General features: G+C 45.3%; 1 protein-coding gene across 1 annotated transcript; it reads right to left on the reverse strand.

The window, feature by feature from the left end:
• Window positions 1-4,530: 4,530 nt before the first annotated feature.
• On the reverse strand, window positions 4,531-9,283 carry LOC144593219 (uncharacterized). The gene is made up of 2 exons (XM_078398720.1): window positions 7,911-9,283; window positions 4,531-4,615 (listed from the first exon to the last, which is right to left on the reverse strand). The coding sequence occupies exon 1, from the start codon at window positions 9,176-9,178 to the stop codon at window positions 7,928-7,930; it is 1,251 nt and encodes a 416-aa protein (XP_078254846.1). The 5' UTR covers window positions 9,179-9,283; the 3' UTR covers window positions 4,531-4,615; window positions 7,911-7,927.
• Window positions 9,284-24,184: the final 14,901 nt, after the last annotated feature.

The following is a 24,184-nucleotide window of genomic DNA, read 5'->3' on the forward strand; positions in this document are numbered from 1 at the left end:
GAACTTGTTAACTGCACTGAATCTTTTCAAAGTTGGAAACCTACTGTTTTTGATTGCATTCAGCAGGGGGCCACTCAGCTGGCAACGGCTGCAAGACAATCACGTGACAATCACACAGATCATCCTTTCCTGTTCAGTGTCAGACAGCAAAGAACCAGAACAGAAACCAGAGAAATACATGTGCATGGGGTAGGAGTCAACTGCAGGTTGAGTACCTCCAACTTATAGTTCACGACTGATATCTAGGCAATTAATGCAAGTTTCAAAAGCTTGACTTGCCATTGGACAATGCTCATAACAACTCTGCAGAGGCTTACAACTAAAAGGGGTAAAATTCCAGCATGCAACAATTCTTTCCCATGATATCCTTGCCTTGCACATCCCTTAACTGAGTACACATCTCCGACATCTCTTTCTGACGTTAAATGCATGTGGCTAAATGTCACCGGCCAGCGTTCATTAACAACACTTTTGTGATCAAATTCAGAAGACTATGTTGCAGTTTTTCCATATTGAAGAGGTGCACAACCCTGTTGTCTTTAAGTCAATGAGTTGCAGTGCCTCCAAGCGGGATGAAGTCAATAGACAATAGACAATAGACAATAGGTGCAGGAGGAGGCCATTCGGCTCTTCGGGCCATCACCGCCATTCAATGTGATCATGGCTGATCATTCTCAATCAGTACCCCGTTCCTGCCTTCTCCCCATACCCCCTGACTCCGCTATCCTTAAGAGCTCTATCCAGCTCTCTCTTGAATGCATTCAGAGAATTGGCCTCCACTGCCTACTGAGGCAGAGAATTCCACAGATTCACAACTCTCTGACTGAAAAAGTTTTTCCTCATCTCAGTTCTATATGGCCTACCCCTTATTCTTAAACTGTGGCCCCTTGTTCTGGACTCCCCCAACATTGGGAACATGTCTCTAACACGTCCAACCACTTAATAATCTTATACGTCTCGATAATATCTCCTCTCATCCTTTTAAATTCCAGTGTATACATGCCTAGTCGCTCCAGTCTTTCAACATATGATAGTCCCGCCATTCCGGGAATTAACCTAGTCTCCACCAAAGCCAAAAGCTGCAGTCACAGGTGCGTTCTGGACTGCCAAGATCCATTCAGATGGCAAGCAGCATAAAAGGCAGTGCATGGAAAACAAGAGATGGAATCTCAGGGATAATATGAATGCTGTAGGAAGGGACTGTAGATGCTGGTTTAAACCGAAGATAGACACAAAAAGCTATAGTGACTCAGAGGGACAGGCAGCATCTCTGGAGAGAAGGAATGATTGGCTTTTCGGGTCGGGACCCTTCTTCAGACTGAAAGTCGCGGGAAAAGGTTACGAGAGATATAGACGATGATGTAGAGAGATAAAGAACAATGAATGAAAGATATGCAAAAAAGTAACAGCATCCAGAGATGCTGCCTGTCCCATTGAGTTACTCCAGCTTTTTGTGTCTTTAACATGAGTGTTGTTGGATATTAAATATTGGGTATTGGGTACTTACATTAATCTATCTAGTTACACTGAGATAGTGTTAGGTACAGGTCAGCAATCTATGCAGCTCCACACTTTAAGCGTGGTCAGATTTCCCTGGAAAAGACATTCCAGGATTCCCACATAAGGCATTGGTCAACTTGCATTTGACAATAGACAATAGACAATAGACAATAGGTGCAGGAGTAGGCCATTCAGCCCTTCGAGCCAGCACCGCCATTCAATGCGATCATGGCTGATCACTATCAATCAGTACCCCGTTCCTGCCTTCTCCCCATACCCCCTCACTCCGCTATCCTTAAGAGCTCTATCCAGCTCTCTCTTGAAAGCATCCAACGAACTGGCCTCCACTGCCTTCTGAGGCAGAGAATTCCACACCTTCACCACCCTCTGACTGAAAAAGTTCTTCCTCATCTCCGTTCTAAATGGCCTACCCCTTATTCTCAAACTGTGGCCCCTTGTTCTGGACTCCCCCAACATTGGGAACATGTTATCTGCCTCTAATGTGTCCAATCCCCTAATTATCTTATATGTTTCAATAAGATCCCCCCTCATCCTTCTAAATTCCAGTGTATACAAGCCCAATCGCCACAAGCCCAATTTGAGGAACAGGATTCTCCCCCGTGATCTCAATTGAAATTAATTGAGAAAAATGGAAAAAAAGATGGAAAATTCAACACAGCCTCTTTACTGTCCAGCCATCACCATGTCCCCCATCACCACTGAGTCCCCAGCTCCTTCCCCCTGCAAGTAGTGGCTGTTTGGTCTCTGCTGGGTTTCCTTTCCTGCTCCCCAGTTAATGCATTGGCCTGGAATTATGATGGGGAAGGTGCAAACATATCAGACTTCATGGAGCGATGTTTATTTACAAAATATTTGGGCGGCACGGTAGCGCAGCGGTAGAATTGCTGCTTTACAGCGAATGCAGCGCCGGAGACTCAGGTTCGATCCTGACTACGGGTGCTGCACTGTAAGGAGTTTGTACGTTCTCCCCGTGACCTGCGTGGGTTTTCTCCGAGATCTTCGGTTTCCTCCCACACTCCAAAGACATACAGGTATGTAGGTTAATTGGCTGGGTAAATGTTAAAAAAAATTGTCCCTAGTGGGTGTAGGATAGTGTTAATGTACGGGGATCACTGGGCGGCACGGACTTGGAGGGCCGAAAAGGCCTGTTTCCGGCTGTATATATATGATATGATATGATATGATATCCCCTCATGATCTCTATGATTAGAAGCATTACTGGGGGGGGGGGGGGGGAGGGGGGGTAGTGACAGTAATACCACATTGACCAGGTTTGACAGGATTGACAGGCAATGTAGAACTACCCAGGATAATGTTCAATCATTTCAGGCTTGGTATCACCCTCGTTAAACATTCTGTCATTGGATATGCTTGCCACATAATTACAATGCCATGAAGGTAAATCTTTCGTTCCTTCATCTTTCTTTTGGATCTAGCGTAGTCATTTTGGGACAGCGCTGTGGCTTGTGGGCATTGGGGCAATGCACCTCTGCAGTCAAGCACAACACATCTGCAGAGGCCACGTCAAGAAGTTAGCTGCACTTCTCCACAGGTGCATCACCAAAAGATCCTTTTCTTTTTCGCCACCTCGTCAGTAATATAACAATAGACAATAGACAATAGGTGCAGGAGTAGGCCATTCGGCCCTTCGAGCCAGCACCGCCATTCAATGTGATCATGGCTGATCATTCTCAATCAGTACCCCGTTCCTGCCTTCTCCCCATATCCCCTGACTCCGCTATCCTTAAGAGCTCTATCTAGCTCTCTCTTGAATGCATTCAGAGAATTGGCCTCCACTGCCTTCTGAGGCAGAGAATTCCACAGATTCACAACTCTCAGACTGAAAAAGTTACTCTCTGACTGAAAAAGTAACTAATGGCGATCCATTCAAACTGGTTCATCAATTGTTCTTATTTGATCTGGACCGGTTCAGGGTTCAGTTCTGCTCTCAACAGAGAACTGTTCAGTTTTGGTTTGCTGACTTATTGGTCAAACATGGTTCACAGCTGTGGCATGTTGAAGCAATGATATCTGTGCCCAAGTAACAAAGCATTTGATGACTGAGACACAGAATTACAGCCTACAGATTATTTTCACTGATGCATATTGAAAATCATTCCGGCATGAAGCCAACCCCCTAATGTATTTGGAGAGTGCAATGACAAACAAATGACACTGCGGAATATTTGAATCCAGCATGTCAGTGGAGCCTGAAATACAAGACACTACAAAATGATGCACTGTTTATTGTAATTTAGGATGGTATTAATGGGGTCCATAGAACATAGATCTTAATAGATCATAAGACACAGGAGCAGAATTAGGCTATTCGGCCTATCGAGTCTGCTCCACTATACGATTATGGCTGATCTATTTTTCACTCTCAACCCCATTCTGTAGCTTTCTCCCCGTAACCTCTGACACCCTTACTAATAAAAAAAACTATCAATCTCCACTTTAAAAATTCCCAAAAACTTAGCCTGCACAGCTAGCTGTCTGTGGCAATGAACTCCACTGATTCACAACGTCACCGAGAATCCTAAAGTTTTAGATAGTCCTCATCATCCGTTCAATAGACTGATGGGTCCTCAAGTCTATTGTATTGGAGGAAGGATCTGCAGATGCTGGTTTAAACCGAAGATCGACACAAAGTGCTGGAGTTACTCAGCGGAACAGGCGGCATCTCTGGAGAGAAGGAATGGGTGACTTTCAGGTCAAGACCCGTCTTCAGACTGAGGAAGGATCTTGACCCGAAACGTCACCCATACCTTCTATCCAGAGATGCTGCCTGTCCCGCTGAGTTACCCCAGCATTTTGTGTCTATTGTATTGGTTGTGGCTTAGATGAATTTGACGCCAAGTTCCTGAGCCCACTTAGAGAGTTTTAATTTGGTTTATATTATACTGCATGTAATCATCCCAGAACTAAGAGAAAAATCACTTTTGAGTCTGTGTCTTGTGTATGCAACATCCCCACAATAGTAAAATAGTAAGATTAAATGAGAACTTACCAGTTCGAAGTTTGATCTGTATTTTATGAGGAGTTACGATGAGGGACTACGTGAAGACCCCGTCCTGCACGCATGCGCGACATTCTTCAAAGCAGCGGTGTGGATTCACAGAAAAAACACAACGATTGAAATAAATATAGTAAAGAAAAAATAAGAACTTGATTACCAGTTGATCTGTATAAAAAAGGGTGGGAGCGGAGGGCACGTAGTCCCTCATCGTAACTCCTCATAAAATACAGATCAAACTTCGAACTGGTAAGTTCTCATTTAATCTTACTATTTTATTTCGGAGTCACGTGAGTGACTACGTGAAGACTTCAAAGCTCTGTGATTCCGAACCGTGTACCAGCTCATGCTTCACTCACTGTCTGAAGACCTTAGAGGGAGGAAGTATGTTATCGCAATAAAGAGCCTGTTTGTGAACAAAAAAGGTTTATTAATGACAACAAAAAACAGAGAGCTCCCCAGGGCTCAAATTAAATATTATCTGCAGACTCTAAAATTCTGTCTGCAAATGTAGCAGGTTGCGCCAGCGGTTTATTATAAAACCTTTGGAAAGTTCTTTCCGAGGACCATCCTGCTCTGGCCAGTATATGGTCCATAGGCACGTCCATTCGACTTGCCGCCGACGTAGATGCAGCCCTGGTGGAGTGAGATTTGAAAACATTGGTATTTACTCCCGCGGACTTAAGCACCTGCTTGAGCCACCTTGAAATGGTTTGGCTCGTCACCTGACCATGAGGCTTCTTGTGGCTTATCCATAAGGCTTTTTCTCTCCCTCTTAAGTTGAGTGTTGTGTCTATGTAATTGGCGAGATGGGTTTTGGCACACAGCCGTGGGTCAGATAAATATGTGCAGAACTCCATAACTGGAGGCGTGGTACCTGGTCTAGTTTGTTTGACCAGTCCCTGAATGTGGAATGTGAAACAGTCCAATGTTTCTGTCATGCTGTCCAGCCTCAGAAGGTGGAGGGATTGTACCCTTTGAGCTGACACTAGTGCCATGAGCATGACTGATTTCAGTGTAAGTTGTTCCAGCGTGAGTGCCCTGGGTGGTGGCCATCCCCTAAGGTGCGTCAGCACAATGCTGACATCCCAGATCTGAGTGTACCTTGGTCTGGGAGGGTTGGTGTTAAAAATGCCCCTCATGACTTTGGTTACTAGTGGATGGGACCCCAAAGCCAGTTGTCCTGCTGCTGGAACCAAATAAGCTGACAACGCACTCCTGGCTGTATTTATGGCGCTGTAGCTGAGTCCTTCCCGATGTAATCCAACCAGGAATTCTACAACACTGGTGGGTGTTGCTGTAGTGTAGGTAGTTCCTGTTTCGGAGCAATACCGTTCCCATTTTCTTATGTTGGTCAGGTATTGTCGCCTGGTGGACTCCCGGTGGGATGCGGTCATCATGTTGATGGCGTCCTCAGACAGTCCCAGGCCCAGTATAGGTCTTTTTAGAATCTGCAAGCCAGGAGATTGACTCTGTCATGGCACGGGTGACTAATGCCTGACACTGGGTGGATTAATAATTCCGGACTGCTGGGGAATTCCAACGGTGTTTCGACAGCCATGTCGAGGGCCACTGGGAACCATGGCTGTGTAGGCCAGTCGGGTATTATCAAGATTCCTGAAGCGGAATCCAATTGAATCTTGCGTAACACCCGACTGATGAGGCAGAAGGGTGGAAAAGCATAAAAGAACATTTTCCCCCAATACAGCGTGAATGCATCAACTGCTGCTGCCTCAGGGTCTGGTTCCCAAGCGACATACGTTGGTACCTGGTGATTTAGCCTGGATGCAAATAGATCGATATCTGGTGTGCCATATTGTTTTGTAATTTCGGCAAATACTTTGGGATTTAACATCCATTCGATGTTATCGTTAAATTTGCGTGACCTGGTGTCTGCCACTGTATTTTGCTTACCTGGTAGGTAAGTTGCTGATAACCAAGTATGTCTTTCGACACACCATTGCCAGATTATGTTGACCAATTTGTCACACGATGTTGACTTTATACCACCCATGTGGTTGATATAGGCCACCACCGTGGTATTATCTAATTGCAACCGGACATGTGCATGATGCGTATTAGATGAATATGCTTTTAAACCATAAAACGCACCCAACATTTCTAAATAGTTGATACCTCGTGTCTGTAGGCAAGATGATTCAGAATTAGTCCATCTGCCCCCTGTGCTGGATTGCATGTTAGTTGCTCCCCAACCCAAAGCACTGGCATCCGTTTGAATGGTTAATACTGGGTTAGTGATAATTATGGGACTGGAACTGAGGCTAATGTTCCTTGTCCACCATTGTAACTCTGTAATGGATTCAGCAGTTAAATACATAGCTCGGTCAAAGTGACCTGAGTTTTGCTTTAGTGCGTGCACTTTTGCTCTTTGTAAATTTTGGTAGTGCAAAGGCCCTAATTGTACAGCTGGAAAGGCTGCTACCATTTTGCCAATAACTCTAGCTACCTGCCGTATGGTTGGCTGACGTTTATGCATTAGTTCGTGGCATGATAGTGCCAATTTTGATGCTTTCCCCTTTGGCAGAGTTACAACCATGCGAACAGTATCAATCGTAAATCCAAGATAGTCCATGGTAGTGGACGGTGTAAGATTGGATTTATCTGGATGTATGACAAACCCCAAAGTTTCAAACAAACGTTTGGTGGCTGCTACTGCCAAAATAGCTGTCTCCAAGGTTTTCCCTACTATTAAAATGTCGTCTAAGTACGCCATGACTATATGCTTTTGTTTTCTTAATAACGCCAAGGCGGGTTTTAAGATTTTAGTGAACAACCTTGGAGCGGAGGTTAGTCCATTTGGTAAGACTTTAAATTGCCATAGCTGTTTCATCCAGATAAATTTTAAATATTTACGGTGCTCCTTGTGTATGGGTACTGAGTAGTAGGCATCTTTTAAATCAATGCCTGCTAGAAAGTAACCTGTAGAAATCAAAAGTCTGGCGGTTTCAAAAGTTTCCATCTTAAAATGTGTATACTTAACTGAGTCGTTTAACGTAGTTAAGTCAATGATGATGCGACATCCACCATCTTTTTTAGTTTTGGTGAAAATATTAGACACAAATTCCAAAGGTTCATGATTTGTTCTTTCAATGACACCTTTTGCTAGTAGCCTCACAAGTTCAGCTTGACCCTCTTGTTTGTCTTTGACTGAGAGGGTGAATACCCTTTGGGGTATGTGCTGAACTGGCGGAACGTTTTCATGAACAAATTCAATCTTATAACCATGAATGCAGGTTAGTATGTATTTGTCATTAGTAATGGTTTCCCATGCATCCAAAAACAAGTGCAATCTCCCCCCTGATAATATAGAGCCCCTACTGCTCATATGCCGAGAGGTACCAGACCCACCTACCTCCATGGTTATTGGTATTAATTTTTCTTGCGCCTCTTCGCTAGACGATGAGGTGTCTGCTGGGCTGTAGAGGGCTGCTGTTGACGTTGATGTTGTTGTTGTTGGGGGTGGCGCATTTTCCATGGGGTCCGCTCTGGGCCCTGGCCTAAAAAAGGCTTACGGGGAATAATTGCGGACCCCGAGCTTTCACCAGTCCCATATGGTGGTCTATGACTGGTGGACGCCGTGAGGTACTGCCGCCTGGGTTTGTTAGGTCTGCTCGGTCCTAAACCTACCCTCACGAGACCAAAGGTCTTGGATTCTTCCTCTAGGTCTTTCACCTTTTTTGGAAGATCCTTCCCAAAGAGCAGAATTGGAGGTTCTGAACCCGGTGTTTTGCAGAGTCCCGCAAACTTAGGGTTGAGGGCAGGCTTGATGTTTTCCTTCCGTAGGATATTTATCTGGTATTGGGTGGTACACAGCAGAGCTAATGTGTCTTGCTGGTTTGTGGAAATGTCCACCCCATCAATGGACCGAGCATATGATGTTATTCCTGCAGTCAGGAGTTTAAGGATCTTCTGGAGCTTCAACTCCAGGGTCCTGATATTCGGCCCCAAATGTCCCCAAATTTGGCTGTTTACAGCTGGTACATTTAATGATGTACAATTTTCTGGGGCTGTGTATAGCTCAAGAGCCTCATTGACCACCCGTTCTTGTAGGGGTTTTGAGGACAGGTGGTCAATGCTGGCTGCAAGTTTCGGCTCTAAAGGCCGACCCCCTCGTGGAATGACCACGTAGCGGTTGACCACCCCCAGCAGCTCTTCCTGATCCTGTACACTCTGCGTACTCCGGACATCTTCAGCCAACAACCCCTCTTCTTGACCAGCCCAGGCCTGGTCGCCACTGCTGCCTTCATTAGAAGGTGACACAATGGCCAGTGCCCCTAAAGGGTACTGCGGGAGTGCCTGGGCGCTCTGAGCCCTCCCTTGGCGAGTCTGCTGCTGCTCTCTTAGCAGGTCTCGCTGGAGCATTTGCTCCATAAGCCGTTCCATTCGGCTTAGGCGGCTGCCAGAGCCGCTGTGTAGCGGTGTAGCATCTTCATCCGAATCGTCGGACACTACCGCCCGGTTCTGGCTGCAGGTACCTCCAGCCCGCTGCTCAGGCTGCACTAGCGGTGCTGGGCTCGGCTCGGTAGTTACTGCCGCCTCTTGCCCCCCCTCCAAAGAACGTTCCTCAACGGGAAACGAACGGGGGCGAACTGCAATTTTCCTTCCTCTGGTCTTGCTCATCTTGGGTCGCCAATGCTTCCTAAAGCAGAGCACAGAGAAATATTCACGGCCACAGTAGAACTTACCTGTCGGCCCGACTTTTTAAATTGTAGCGGGAGCACCTTGGACTCCCGTTCGTCGCGGGTGCATTGCGTGAACGCTAATGTCGCGCATGCGTGCAGGACGGGGTCTTCACGTAGTCACTCACGTGACTCCGAAATAAAATGTCAGGTTAGATACTCCTGTAACAATTCCCAGAAGCCGATTACTACAAACCTGCATGTCTTTAAAATGTGAGAGGAAACCAGGGCACCTGAAGAAAGCCTGCAGAAACCCCCACGCAGTCACAGGGAGAACGTACAGACAGAATACTGTAGCCAGGATTGAACCCAGCTCCCTGGCGCTGTGAGGCAGCACCACTACCATTGCGTCACTGTGCTACCCTGTGGAATACAGTGTAAGATCGAGCAGTTCCTCATCCTCTTCGGATCGTTCACCTTGTCGTGGTGAAGAGGCTGGCGTGCCCCCATGATTCCGAGAGCGATGCCGTCGGAAGCACTAGCTTCTGGTAGGGCCACCCATGGCGGTAAGGTCGAGGGTCCAGACTAAGAACGATCCAACGTACAAGACTTCGACGGCAGACCAGGAGGACAAAGTTATCTAGAACTCTACGGCTGTGAAGGCGGATGAAGGCTGCACGGTGGCGCAGCGGTAGAGTTGCTGCCTTACAGCGAATGCAGCGCCGGAGACTCAGGTTCGATCCTGACTACGGGCGCCGTCTGTATGGAGTTTGTACTTTCTCCCCGTGACCTGCGTGGGTTTTCTCCGAGATCTTCGGTTTCCCCCCACGCTCCAAAGACGTACAGGTATGTAGGTTAATTGACTGGGCAAATGTAAAAATTGTCCCTAGTGGGTGTAGGATAGTGTCAATGTGCGGGGATCGCTGGGCGGCGCGGACTCGGTGGGCCGAAGGGCCTGTTTCCGCGCTGTATCTCTAAATCTAAAATCTAAAAAGGCTGCAACAGATCTATCAGCTCCAATCGTCTTGGTTCCCTTGCCATTGGAATTAGTTGTTTGATTTGTGAAGGACCGTGTGCTTCTTGGAGTGCAACATCAAGTACACGTTAAACAAACACACGCACAGGCGTCTTCCTTCTGTGAGCAGCACAAAACTTCACTCAAGACTTTCGGCGATGGGGGAAGGGTGACGGGAGCGGGCTACGTGATGGCTGGAAGCTCCTGGTCAAGAACTGGCACGGAAGCGGTGAATACGATTCAATCGCTCAACTTTGGACATAAGCCACCTGAGAGTTCATAAAATCAACAGAACGTAGACCATCATCCTCGATAGCCACAATCAGTACTAGGTTAATTCCCGGAATGGCGGGACTGTCATATGTTGAAAGACTGGAGCGACTAGGCTTGTATACACTGGAATTTAGAAGGATGAGAGGAGATCTTATCGAAACATATAAGATTATTAAGGGGTTGGACACGTTAGAGGCAGGAAACATGTTCCCAATGTTGGGGGAGTCCAGAACAAGGGGCCACAGTTTAAGAATAAGGGGTAGGCCATTTAGAACTGAGATGAGGAAAAACTTTTTCAGTCAGAGAGTTGTGAATCTGTGGAATTCTCTGCCTCAGAGGGCAGTGGAGGCCAATTCTCTGAATGCATTCAAGAGAGAGCTAGATAGAGCTCTTAAGGATAGCGGAGTCAGGGGGTATGGGGAGAAGGCAGGAACGGGGTACTGATTGAGAATGATCAGCCATGATCACATTGAATGGCGGTGCTGGCTCGAAGGACCGAATGGCCTCCTCCTGCACCTATTGTCTATCGTCTATTGTCTATTGTCTATTGTCTATTGTCTATTGTCTATTGTCATCCAGAGTTCTGCAGACGACATGATTGATCCAGGAGCACGATTTGCCTGCTGATGGGAGCACTTTAACTCACGGAGGTAAGGAGTACCCCATTTATCTGCCTACAACCCTCCCCCCGCCCTCCACCCCCACCCGTTTCTATCGCTGAACACAAACACCAAAGGATCATTTTTCTCGGATGCTTCTGGTGGAATGGGAAAAACCTTCCCCAAAAAATCTACTTATGGCTAAAGTTTGAAGACAAAGCATAATTGCTCTGGCCTTGACATCATCAGGCAATGCTTTAATGCTTTTGCCAGAGAGAGGAAACTGCACATTCACCGTTTGAAACTCCTTTAAATTTGACAACTGCGGAGTCTCCAAATTGTAATGTTGATCATGGATCTGCAAAGGAAAAAAATTCTGAAAGACTGTAAACTTATTGTCGGTGATGAATGTACAATGGCTCACAACACAGCCACTGAAGCATTAGACTGAACGTTGCAAGATAGACATGATAATGAATTAATTGGTGGTGTTACTTTAGTGCTAGCTGGAGATTTTCATCGAATACGACCAGTAATCCGACAAAGTATTGGAGCAGATGAGTTAAACACCTGCATTAAAGCGTCGTCGTTTTTGGGAAAATGTTTACGATTCCACTTGGCAAACCATTATGTGGGCGCATTTGACAGGTGTTCCATCTGCAAGAGAGTTTGCTTCAAATTTATTTAAATTAGGAAATGGGAAATTTAAACACAAAACCTTAACAAGAATGATTTTGGTGAAAAACTTGGGTTGAATTGTTACATTAGTTCATGTTTCAATTACCAAAGGCCATGTGAAAAAGCCAAAAATGACACAGCGAAGGCCATGAATAAAGACCTTCTATGGAAGCTTCCAGGAGAACACGTACAATATAATTTTATTGACAGTGTGACAGGCATTATAGACAATAGACAATAAACAATATGTGCAGGAGTAGGCCATTCAGCCCTTCGAGCCAGCACCGCCATTCAATGTCATCATGGCTGATCATTCACAATCAGTACCCCGTTCCTGCCCTCTCCCCATGCCCCCTGACTCCGCTATCATTAAGAGCTCTATCTAACTCTCTCTTGAAAGTATCCAGAGAATTGGCCTCCACTGCCTTCTGAGGCAGGGAATTCCACAGATTTACAACCCTCTGAGTGAAAACGTTTTTCCTCATCTCCGTTCTAAATGGCCTACCCCTTATTCTTAAACTGTGGCCCCTGGTTCTGGACTCCCCCAACATTGGGAACATGTTTCCTACCTCTAGCGTGTCCAATCCCTCAATAATCTTATATGTTTCAATAAGATCCCCTCTCATCCTTCTAAATTCCAGTGTATACAAGCCTAGTCGGTCCAATCTTTCAACATACGACAGTCCTGCCATTCCGGGAATTAAGGGCCTACGCTGCACTCTGTCAATAGCAAGAATATCCTTCCTCAAATTTGGAGACCAAAACTGCACACAGTACTCCAGGTGAGGTCTCACTGGGGTCCTGTTCAACTGCAGAAGGACCTCTTTGCTCCTATACTCAACTCCTCTTGTCATAAAGGCCAACATGCCATTAGCTTTCTTCACTGCCTGCTGTACCTGCATGCTAACTTTAAGTGACTGATGAACGAGGACACCCAGATCTCTTTGTACTTCCCCATTTCCTAACTTGACACCATTCGGATAATAATCTGCCTTCCTTTGATGAGGGTGTACATTTTCCTATTGAATTTTAACTTCTCTGTGCCATCACGTAAAGTTTAAGTAAAAGAAGGATCTCCAATCATGCAACTCAAGAATTTTGATCTTCGAATACCATGCAAAAGCACATGTTTTCAGTTCAAAAGTTACTACTATGTGCAAATGAGACTAAAATAATGACTGGTAGTGGTGTTGGGGGAAATCTCTTCATCTCTCAGATACCAATTATCCCATCTGATCTACTTTTTCAATTCGAGCCGCCTCCATTCCCCGTCCAATTTAGTTTTGTTATGAGCAAGAACAAAATGCAAGGACAATTTCTCAAAGCTGGCCTTAATCTTGAAATTCAATGCTTTTCCCAGGGTCAACTATAGCTTGGATGCTCCAGAGTTGGAGATAAAACTAATCCATATATTTTTACACCAGATTCAATAGAAAGATGTACAGTGTATTCTGCAGCACCTCAATGTAAAATCAAATAAATGTACACATTGCCCACTGGTATATACCTATTGACATAGAACTCTATTGAATATGATATTGCATACTTATTTATTTTCAGCATGCAAGTATTTATTTGTAACTTTTGTTAAATCATATACTTTCTAGTGATATTATTCACAGAATAATTAGATATTTAAGTTTGATTTTATTTCATTTCAAGGAGTGTTATTAGACCCAGTCGCATGGAAATAAATGCAAACATCATGATTGCCAGCAGAATAATCTGAGCAACGCTGGATATAGCTGCTGGCAATCAAATAATAGCATTGAAAATTAACAAATAAATTCTCCAAAGATCATTTAAAGATGCTTTCGGAGTAAACATTACCACAAACACAAACAATGACAAACCCTAACTTGTTTCTCCACAGCCACACAATTGCTTTTGAAATGAATGAAGTTGTGGATTATGCACTAGATTTAACCTGTAGAAGGTTCACAAGCTGACTCCAGTGCTAGGAAAAATCCAGCAAGATTATGTTCAGCGGTTGGGCTCAAAATGGAGCACAGTGTTGCAGCAGACATTCAGTACCAAAATCTGTCAGCATGTCTGGGTCTTCTACATGTACAGCGTGCACCGAAGTGCCAACATGACTGGCACGGAGGCAGAGAGGAAAGTTCTTCAGCGGGTAGTCCATAGAGCTCAGAGGACCATCGGAACACAGCTGCCAGCCTTGGAGGGCATCTACAACACACGATGCCTCAGAAAAGCCACCAGCATCCACAAAGACTCTTCAAACCCCTGCAACAGTCTGTTCAAACTTCGACGATACAAGGCCTTCTACGCTCGCACCTCCTGACTCAGGAACAGCTTCATCCCCAGGGCCATAGCTGCTATGAACCGGTCCTGCTGAGCCTGATGGTCACATCGCACAGTGAACCGGCACAGATCTACTTGCACTTTATTCTGTTTTAAAACTGTTCTAATTTGTTTCATTGGGTTGTTTAAATTAATACTGACTAGCTAATTAATTTATTGCATCATATGGGAGGCACATTCCCAATCTCGTTATACCCCTGTGCAATGACAATAAAGATATGTTGTATTGTATTGTATTGTATTGTATTGTATTGTATTGACAGGGGTAAATACTAACATTTTGTTGTTGCCAATACTCTGGCCATGTTGATCATATACTTGAAAATTAAACATAACACTCTTTATAATTGAATCTTGGGCCTCACCAAAGTTTGATGCTGTGTATTGTGGGTGTGTCGAGCAACCACTAAATCGGGTAGATGCGCAGAGTCTCTTGCTCAGAGTAGGTGAATCAAGGACCAGAGGACATAGGTTCAAGGTGAAGGGGAAAAGATCTGAGGGGTAACTTTTTCACACAAAGGTTGGTGGGTGTATGGAACAAGCTGCCAGAGGAGGTAGTTGAGGCAGGGACTATCCCAACATATAAGAAACAGTTAGACAGATACATGGATAGGACAGGTTTGGAGGGATATGGACCAAATGCAGGCAGGTGGGACTAGTGTAGGTGGGATATGTTGGCCAGTGTGGGCAAGTTGTTCCGAAGGGCCTGTTTCCACGCTGTATCACTCTATGACTCCATAATTTTGAGGCCGCAAGAGGTCAATATATCTGATGGATACTATAACAGCCTTAAACTGCAATATTGCAATAATTTTCCCAATTTGTGTTCAAAGAATTCTCTAAAGCAACACTGACCTGCAGCGATTCATTTAATCCACATGACCCAACCAAAAAAAGACAGAGTTGGGAGTTTCTGCATTACCACATTAGTACATTATTATAGAAGAATGAACATTCTACCCAGTCATTTAACATTATACTGTAAGCATTTTTGCTGCATAAAGTATTCCACATGAGTGGCAAGGTTGTTCGCATAAATTGGCATTGGAAATTGAAAAAATCCACCATATCTTTGTCAAAATAACCTTCAGCAGAGGTGACAATGTCACGCGGGAAGTTTGTTCAGGGCTTTGGTAAGATAGATCAAAATGAAAATCCCTATTAGTATTTCCACAGTTGAAGCATCATATCAGCAATGCCCCGCACACAACTAAGGACTGTCACTGCATCTGAATCAAACTGTTCTACACAAAGTAAATCCGGGAATCAAGCAATCAGAACAAGTCCAGGTGCAATCTGCAGCTGCTGAGGAATAAACATCACCAAACATCTCTGAAATGGGGACCAAGTTTGTTGTACGCAATTAATTATTTTGAAAGAACATAGGCAAAACCAAGATCATGCAAACAGCAGTGAAGTGCTCTTAGTTTAGACAATAGACAATAGACAATAGGTGCAGGAGTAGGCCATTCAGCCCTTCGAGCCAGCACCGCCATTCAATTCGATCATGGCTGATCACTCTCAATCAGTACCCCGTTCCTGCCTTCTCCCCATACCCCCTCATTCCGCTATCCTTAAGAGCTCTATCCAGCTCTCTCTTGAAAGCATCCAACGAACTGGCCTCCACTGCCTTCTGAGGCAGAGAATTCCACACCTTCACCACTCTCTGACTGAAAAAGTTCTTCCTCATCTCCGTTCTAAATGGCCTACCCCTTATTCTTAAACTGTTTTTTAGTTTAGAGACACAATGTGGAAACAGACCCTTTGGCCCACCGAGCCCACACATCCCCGCACATTAACACTATCTTACACACACTAGGGACAATCCACACTTACACCAAGCTAATTAATTTACAAACCTGTACGTCTTTGGGATGTGCGAGGAAACCGAAGATCTCGGAGATAACCCACGTGGTCACGGGGAGAACGTACAAAATCCGTACAGACAACATCCATAGCCAGGATCGAACCCGGGTCTACAGCAACTCTACCGCTGCACCACCCTGCTCTGTTAAATTATTTGACATTAAGAAAAGGATATATCATGAGTGGAGATTAGAGCCCTGGACTCGTTATCTTTAACAAACTCACTATTTTTTATGCACTATTCCACCAAAAAGTCTGAGTGAGAATATTTACCTTTCGGTGACAATCTCAAATCTTATTTATATTTGGCATTGAACAAGCAGAAATTTTGTGGCTTTACAATTACTACAAAGAAATGTTTAAGAAGTGTTAAATGGTAAGTGTGGAAGGAACATGGTGTTGCTTTTTAGCTGTAGCTTCAATGTGGTTGGTCTAAAAAAGATTGTTGGTAATATTTATGCCTAATTACTTGAAACTCACAACTATTTTCACTAATATTTAGATCCAGGAACTTGAAGCTCATAACCGTTTCCACTTTGGCACCACTGATGCCGATTGAAACAGGTACTCCACCACACTTCCCGAAATCGCTAATTTGCTCCTTTGTCTTGCTGACATTGAGGGTGAGATTTTGTCATGAAACCATGTTACGAAGCTCTATCTCTTTCCTGTGCTCCGTCTCGTCATAGATCAAGATCCGACCCACCACAGTGGTGCCATCTGCAAACTTGCAGATGGAGTTAGAGCAGAATTTGGCTACAGAGTCGGGAAGTGCACAGATAGTATTGTAGGGGGCTGAGAATACATCCTTGCGGAGCACTGGTGCTGAGAATTATTGTGGAGGAATGGACGTTGCCTATCCTCTCTGACTCTGCTCAGGATGAATTTGTAAAAGGGATGATTTTCCCCACAAGAGATTTGTTTAATGGCAATATGAAAGAGGTGGCGTAAGCATTGTACCCAGACCAGGGTAGTTCTTTTTTTAATGTGATAATGGAGTGTACTTATAAAGGGTATGGACAACATATGTTGGCCTTCGAAGGTAGACACAAAATGCTGGAGTAACGCAGCGGGTCAGGCAGCATCTCAGGAGAGAAGGAATGGGTGACGTTTCGTGTTGAGACCCTTCTTCAGACTGAATCAGACTTGATCACTTAGACTGGACCATTTAGAACAGAGATGAGGAAAAGCTTTTTCAGTCAGAGAGTTGTGAATCTGTGGAATTCTCTGCCTCAGAGGGCAGAGGAGGCCAATTCTCTGAATACATCCAAGAGAGAGCTAGATAGAGCTCTTAAGGATAGCGGAGTCAGGGGGTATGGGGAGAAAGCAGGAACGGGGTACTGATTGAGAATGATCAGCCATGATCGCATTGAATGGCGGTGCTGGCTCGAAGGGCCGAATGGCCTACTCCTGCACCTATTGTCTATCGTCTATAAGAAGGGTCTCGGCCCGAAACGTCACCCATTCCTTCTCTCCTGAGATGCTGTCTGACCCGCTGAGTTACTCCAGCATTTTGTGATACCAGCATTTTGTGTCTACCTTCGATTTAAACCAGCATCTGCAGTTGTTTTCCTACATATGTTGGCCTTCTCTGACCGCTCTTGTAAAGATGATGATAGGTGGTGTTGGAGGGCGGCAATACATCTTGGACAATACAGGTCACCCTCTCCATGACACGCTGGTCAATCGGAGGAGCACCTTCAGCAACAGACTGGGTCCACCAAGGTGCAGCACAGAACGCCCTACAGGAGACCCTTCCCTCCCCCCCTGCGGCGATCAAACTGTGCAACCCCTTCCCCCTTCTGTCGTGGGGTAGACTGTTTCCTCGTTGCATCTCTCTAAACTCTAAGGTCAAACAGGGGGCCATCTCAGCACTGCTGTGATGAATGGCTGCCCCTCTCTGAGAATGGCAGTGGCTTCATGACAAGCCGCTGCAGTCCACTGTCATGACGATCCAGTCTGCGGCAATTAAAATGACAGCCCTGGAATTTTACAGCTCGCCGTCCACGCTGGCTGCCGCACAGTGTCAATACGACGTTAAACTGGGAGCTTACAGTGCCTGACGTGTGATGGAGCAGCTGAGTTCTGACACTTTTAGCTTCAGCCCCAACAGCTGTGATACTGGGACAAGACAGTTGGACTCCCCAGGGTGCTTGGTGTCAAAGTATTCCGCACGTGGCACCGCATTGCCAAACAGGCAGCAGCTGCTGTGTGTGGATAGGATGAGTTTCCATTTTCAGGGCACCTACCTCACCTGCAATGCAAACAGAGCCTTATTAACGCCGGCAGTGGGAGGGAGATTCTGCTGGACTTGGAACACTGAACAGTACAGCACAGTAGCAGGCCCCTCGGCCTACAATGTCCGGGCCAAAAATAACGCCAAGACCTACTCACATCTGCCTGCACATTCCCTGGATGCTTTCAAGAGAGGGTTAGATAGAGCTCTTAATGATAGCGGAGTCAAGGGATATAGGGAGAAGGCAGGAACGGGGTACTGATTGTGGACGATCAGCCATGATCACGGTGAATGGTGGTGCTGGCTCGAAGGGCCGAATGGCCTACTCCTGCACCTATTGTCTATTGTCTATTGTCTATTGTCTATTATCTATTGTCACATCATCCATATCCTTCCTTTCCCCACATACCCATGTGTCCATCCAAAATCCTCTTAAATGCCACTATTATCTCTGCCTCCATCACCACTTTGGATAGAGTGGACATGGAGAGGATGTTTCCACTAGTGGGCGAGCCTAGGACTAGAGGTTATAGCCTCAGAATTAAAGGATGTTCTTTTCGGAAGGAGATGAGGAGAAATTTCTTTAGTCAGAGGGTGGTGAATCTGTGGAATTCTTTGCCACAGAAGGCTCTGGAGGCCAAATCAGTGGATATATTTAAGGCAGAGATAGATAGATTCTTGATTAGTACAGGTGTCCGACGTTATGGGGAGAAGGCAGGAGAATGGGGTTAGGAGGGAGAGTTAGATCAGCCATGATTGAATGGCATAGTAGACTTGATGGGCCGAATGGCTTAATTCTACTCCTATCATTTATGACCACCCTAAGCAGTGTATTCCAGGCTCTCACCACCCGATGTGTAAAAAACTAGAATCCAGAGCTTTTTACACGTAATCTTTAAACTACTTTAAACTTTGCCCGTTTCACCTTAAAGCTATCCGTCTAGTCTTTGACATTTTCACCCTGGTAAAAAGGTTCTGACAGTTTATCCTATCAATGCTTCTCATAACTCAAAAATTTTCCATTTAATTTGTATGAGGTCCCGTGTTATAAATTCAGTAGGTTGGCACCTCATTTTTATGTTCCCCTGGAGAAGGATAGGCTGGGGAATTAAGTTGTGGTGGGTACGTTCATAATGCAGCTGCTGTTCCTCAGTGCTCCAGGAACATCCAGTTTTAAGCTGCCAGCTCTGTTCGATGGATTTTGTTTCTCCACAAGGGTAATGCCATGGTTATTTCTACCAGTGCTGTCATGAAATGTGGCATCCGCCATATGGTTTTAGAGGCACGCAATCTCAACTTGTCCTTGTCCTTAGATGTCCCATCGAAGCTGATCCCTTTTGCTTGTGCTTGGCCCATCTATATACTAAAACTCTCGTTTGTTTGTTTGTTTGTTTGTTTGTTTGTTTGTTTGTTTGTTTGTTCCCGAACTGCAGCCAAAACTGTGCACGATAGCGCGTCAATTTTAGGCCCACCTTACTCACCGTCATCCCTTTGGTGCTAATGGAAGAAGTTTCATTGAAATCGGTGGTATATTTTTTTAAGTTATTCACATTTTTAAGTTTGAATCTATCTCCTCGGGAGGGAGGGGGAGGGGGGAAGGGGGGGAAGAGGAGGGGGGACAGGGAGGATGAGAGGGGAGGGGGGGAGAGGGTGCTGCACCAATGCAGGAGAGGTTTGGGCCCAACGGGTCCACTTGTATCTCTCTAAACTTTTCCTATCCATCTACCTGTCCAAGTGTCCTTTAAATCCTGTCTCAACTACTTCCCTTGACAGCTTGTTCCATGTACCCACCACCCTCTGAGTGATAAAGCTTCCCCTAAAGTTCCTATTTAATCTTGTCCCTCTCATTTTAAACCTACCTCCTCTGGTTCATGATCCCCTATCCAGACTCAATGCTTTCACTCTATCTATCCCTCATCATTTTATACACCTCCAAGTGCTAAACCACTGATTCTGAAACATTGCAGCGGCCTTTTCAATGTAGTCAATTGAAAACAAAGAGCAAATTTCATGTAAAAACACAAAGCCATTCATAAATAAAACATCATCACAATTTCAGCTCGGAAAATGCTGGTTTCAGTTCAGGTTTCTGCACAGTGCCAGCAGTATAAGACCAGGGCGATTTATCTGCCACGTTTCTTCATCACATGATCAGTCGCTTCCCACTCTTCATAGTTAGAAGGTGAATATGGGCCTTCTGCTGCTGTCTCTGACGCAGAGTGGGTCGCTCTGAACCGGCTCCGCACAGGGGTCGGCCGGTTCACCGCCAACACGCATCGTTGGGGGTTGCGTCCATCAACAGCCTGCCTGTGTGGAGCACAGACCAACAAACAGCGCAGCACGTCATTTTCGACTGCACTGTCCTGCGTCCCCCTAGTGGAGGGGTAGACCTCACGGCACCTCGACAACAGCACATTGCACTGGCTACAGCGCCAGGAGGGCAATTTCACACCATTTCTGCTGCCTCAAACGCAAGGATTTAGATTTTCTTTTTAGATTTAGAGATACAGCGCAGAAACAGGCCCTTCGGCCCACCGGGTCCGTGCCGCCCAGCGATCCCCGCACACTAACACTATCCTACACCCGCTAGGGACAATTTTTACATTTGCCCAGCCAATTAACCTACATACCTGTACGTCTTTGGAATGTGGGAGGAAACCGAAGATCTCGGAGAAAACCCACGCAGGTCACGGGGAGAACGTACAAACTCCGTACAGACGGCGCCCGTAGTCAGGATCGAACCCGAGTCTCCGACGCTGCATTCGCTGTAAGGCAGCAACTCTACCGCTGCGCCACCGTGCCGCAGAAAAGAATATGGGCCTTTGGCAAACGAGAGCATCTATCCACACAAAGGTAAGTGCTCGGGAAGGGCGATGCTGAGGCACCACAATGGTCTTGCAGTGGGAAGGGGAAGATCGCGTGAAGTGAGGTCTAACTCTTCCCTGTGAAGCAGCGGGGAGAATATCTGCTCCACCTTGGGCCAGAGTGTTAAAAAAAAAAAAACCATACTTGCTGGGCCCCTTCAGATTTCTGCTCCCCTTCGCATTGGCCTTCACATGATGAGAAGCTTATTGCAGCTGCGTGGCTCAGGGTGAGGTTGGAATCGCTCTTGGGGATGTATGATTTCTTTGTACCTGATAAACATATGTGGTCTGCGATCTTTAATTCGACGTGGCTGCCCATCCAGAAGCACCCATTAACATTAGGTACAGTGGGAACCAGATGACTTTCTGGCAGGTATGTAACCTGGGGCATTTTAACTGCCCACCAGCCTAGTTTCTGCCAGGTGGATAGAGTTAAAATCTCCCTCCCCGTGACGTTAAAGTAAAACTTGAAAGGTTTATTCAGACACATTGAAACTCTTAAGTGTGCAAATATCTTTTATTTTTTAGGACCGTGGAATGAATTCAGTTTTGTATACATTTTGTCGTTTTCCAATTTGGTTTCGGACACTAATTCTAGGTAGGGTGAGTTTTTTTGCATTTCCGAAGCTAACAATCTGGAGCCAATGTGAGGCAAGCTTTTCCGCAGTTTACCTGAACTTCCAGCAGCACGGAAACGTAACAGTTGGCACATTTTAGATAATCGGATTTATCCTGGTCCATGTTGTGCCTGAGGTAAGGAGCTGATCAGAGAGACAGTCGAGGTGAAGGTCGTTAAAGGGCCAGTTACGAGTACAAGATGGCAACCTGAACATAGGTATAGAAACCTTGCTCCTTTTCAAAAATATCAGAAAACGAAATAGATATGATTTCTTTTTGAAACTTTGGAACCCATTCACTTTAAAACTAGGATTAAGAATTGGAAATATTTAATTTCAGGATTGTTTTGATACCCTTAAAAAGAATTTAATAAGAAATTAGCCGGAAGTGTTTCCTTCCTGTCTCCAGGTTTCCTTCTTTCTTTCTTTCTTTCTTTCTTTTTTTTTTCTTCTTTCTTTCTTCTCCTTTTTCCTCTTTTTTCTAACTGGGGGGTGGGGGGGAGGGGGGTTGTGGGTGGGGAGATAATACAGAACAATACATGTATAATCGAATTTATAATGTATAATCGAATTTATAATGTAGGTATCATTGGGTACGATGAGCTGTAACATGTATGTGTTTTGTTAAAATTTAAATAAAATTAATTTAAAAAATATATATATCAGAAAATATTTTGACGGCCCTTACCAGATTTATAAAAAGCTGCTTGAGCTGAAATAAAAGTTTCTATTAGGGTCAACGGCTACATAGACGGTGTTTGCTGATGCGTGAGAGAGAGGAAGCAAAATAAAATCCGATACGTGGGAATTGAACTGCAGATGCTGGTTTAAGCCGAAGATGGACACAAAATGCTGGAGTAACTCAGCAGGGCAGGCAGCATCTCTGGAGAGAAGGAATGGGTGACGTTTCGGGTCGAGACCCTTCTTCAGACCTGCGCGAGATAACGACTTATGAGGTATTCGCGCAGTAATCAAGCAGCAGTAATCAATCAAGGGGGGCAATGTTAGCTGTGAGGGGGGCAGTGTTAGTTGTCAGGAAGATGCTAGGAGGCTGCAAGGTGACTTGGATAGGTTAGGTGAGTGGGCAAATGCATGGCAGATGCAGTATAATGTGGATAAATGTGAGGTTATCCACTTTGGTGACAAGAACAGGAAAGCAGACTATTATCTGAATGGTGGCCGGTTAGGAAAAGGGGAGATGCAACGAGACCTGGGTGTCGTGGTACACCAGTCATTGAAAGTAGGCATGCAGGTGCAGCAGGCAGTGAAGAAAGCGAATGGTATGTTGGCATTCATAGCGAGGGGATTTGAGTATAGGAGCAGGGAGGTTCTGCTGCAGTTGTGCAGGGCATTGGTGAGACCACACCTGGAGTATTGTGTACAGTTTTGGTCTCCTAATCTGAGGAAATACATTCTTGCCATAGAGGGAATACAGAGAAGGTTCACCAGATTGATTCCTGGGATGGCAGGACTTTCATATGAAGAAAGACTGGATAGACTCGGCTTGTACTTGCTGGAATTTAGAAGATTGAGGGGGGATCTTATAGAAACTTACAAAATTCTTAAGGCGTTGGACAGGCTAGATGCAGGAAGATTGTTCCCGATGTTGGGGAAGTCCAGAACAAGGGGTCACAGTTTAAGGATAAGGGGGAAGTCTTTTAGGACCGAGATGAGAACGTTTTTTTTCACACAGAGAGTGGTGAATCTGTGGAATTCTCTGCCACAGAGGGTAGTTGAGGCCAGTTCATTGGCTATATTTAAGAGGGAGTTAGATGTGGCCCTTGTGGCTAAAGGGATCAGGGTATAAAGAGAAGGCAGGTACAGGATACTGAGTTGGATGATCAGCCATGATCATATTGAATGGCGGTGCAGGCTCGAAGGGCCGAATGGCCTACTCCTGCACCTATTTTCTATGTTTCTATGTTTCTAGAACCAGACTAATCTGATGTGTTCCTTCGGGACCAGAGGGGTGGAGCTGAAGGGTAAGGCATGCCGAATAGAGACTTTGTGAGTCTCCCCCCCATTGTTTCACTTACAGGTACACAGCCCACGTATTCATGGTGCAAAGCGTTTCCAGACAGGCCGCTGCACATTTATAGCTGGCCATCACGAAGCTCTCGCTCAATATTTTAGATTGCTACCCATGCACATCTATGAGACACACATCTGAAAATACTCACATCTTCAAAGGGATTCGGGTTTAAGAGTACTGTAATACAATCTAGCTATATTATGCATGCACATGACAGTGCCTGGGATGAACTAGAATTTCACCACATGTGTGTCATTGCCCAGATGCTCCCTCAGCTTACCTCATATCTAAATGGCTTTACTGCTTGAAGGATGAGCCAAAACCCAAAACCGAGCAACAAACACAGGCAGGACAAAACGCAGAAATTTAAAAAAAACTCTGAACCCTTTTGGGAGGAAGAGCCAAACATAAATAGATATAGCTCACGAGATAAAAAGCATTAAGAGACTGACCTCCCAAAATTACAGATGAGAGCCAAGTGGATTTTACACATTGCCTCCCCTAC

This window comes from Rhinoraja longicauda, chromosome 4, assembly GCF_053455715.1.
Source record: "Rhinoraja longicauda isolate Sanriku21f chromosome 4, sRhiLon1.1, whole genome shotgun sequence".
Lineage (NCBI taxonomy): Eukaryota > Metazoa > Chordata > Chondrichthyes > Rajiformes > Arhynchobatidae > Rhinoraja > Rhinoraja longicauda.

Coding starts and splice junctions, on each gene's coding strand:
- LOC144593219 (XM_078398720.1), bottom strand. CDS start 9,178: ATGAGCAAGACCAGAGGAAGGAAAATTGCAGTTCGCCCCCGTTCGTTT.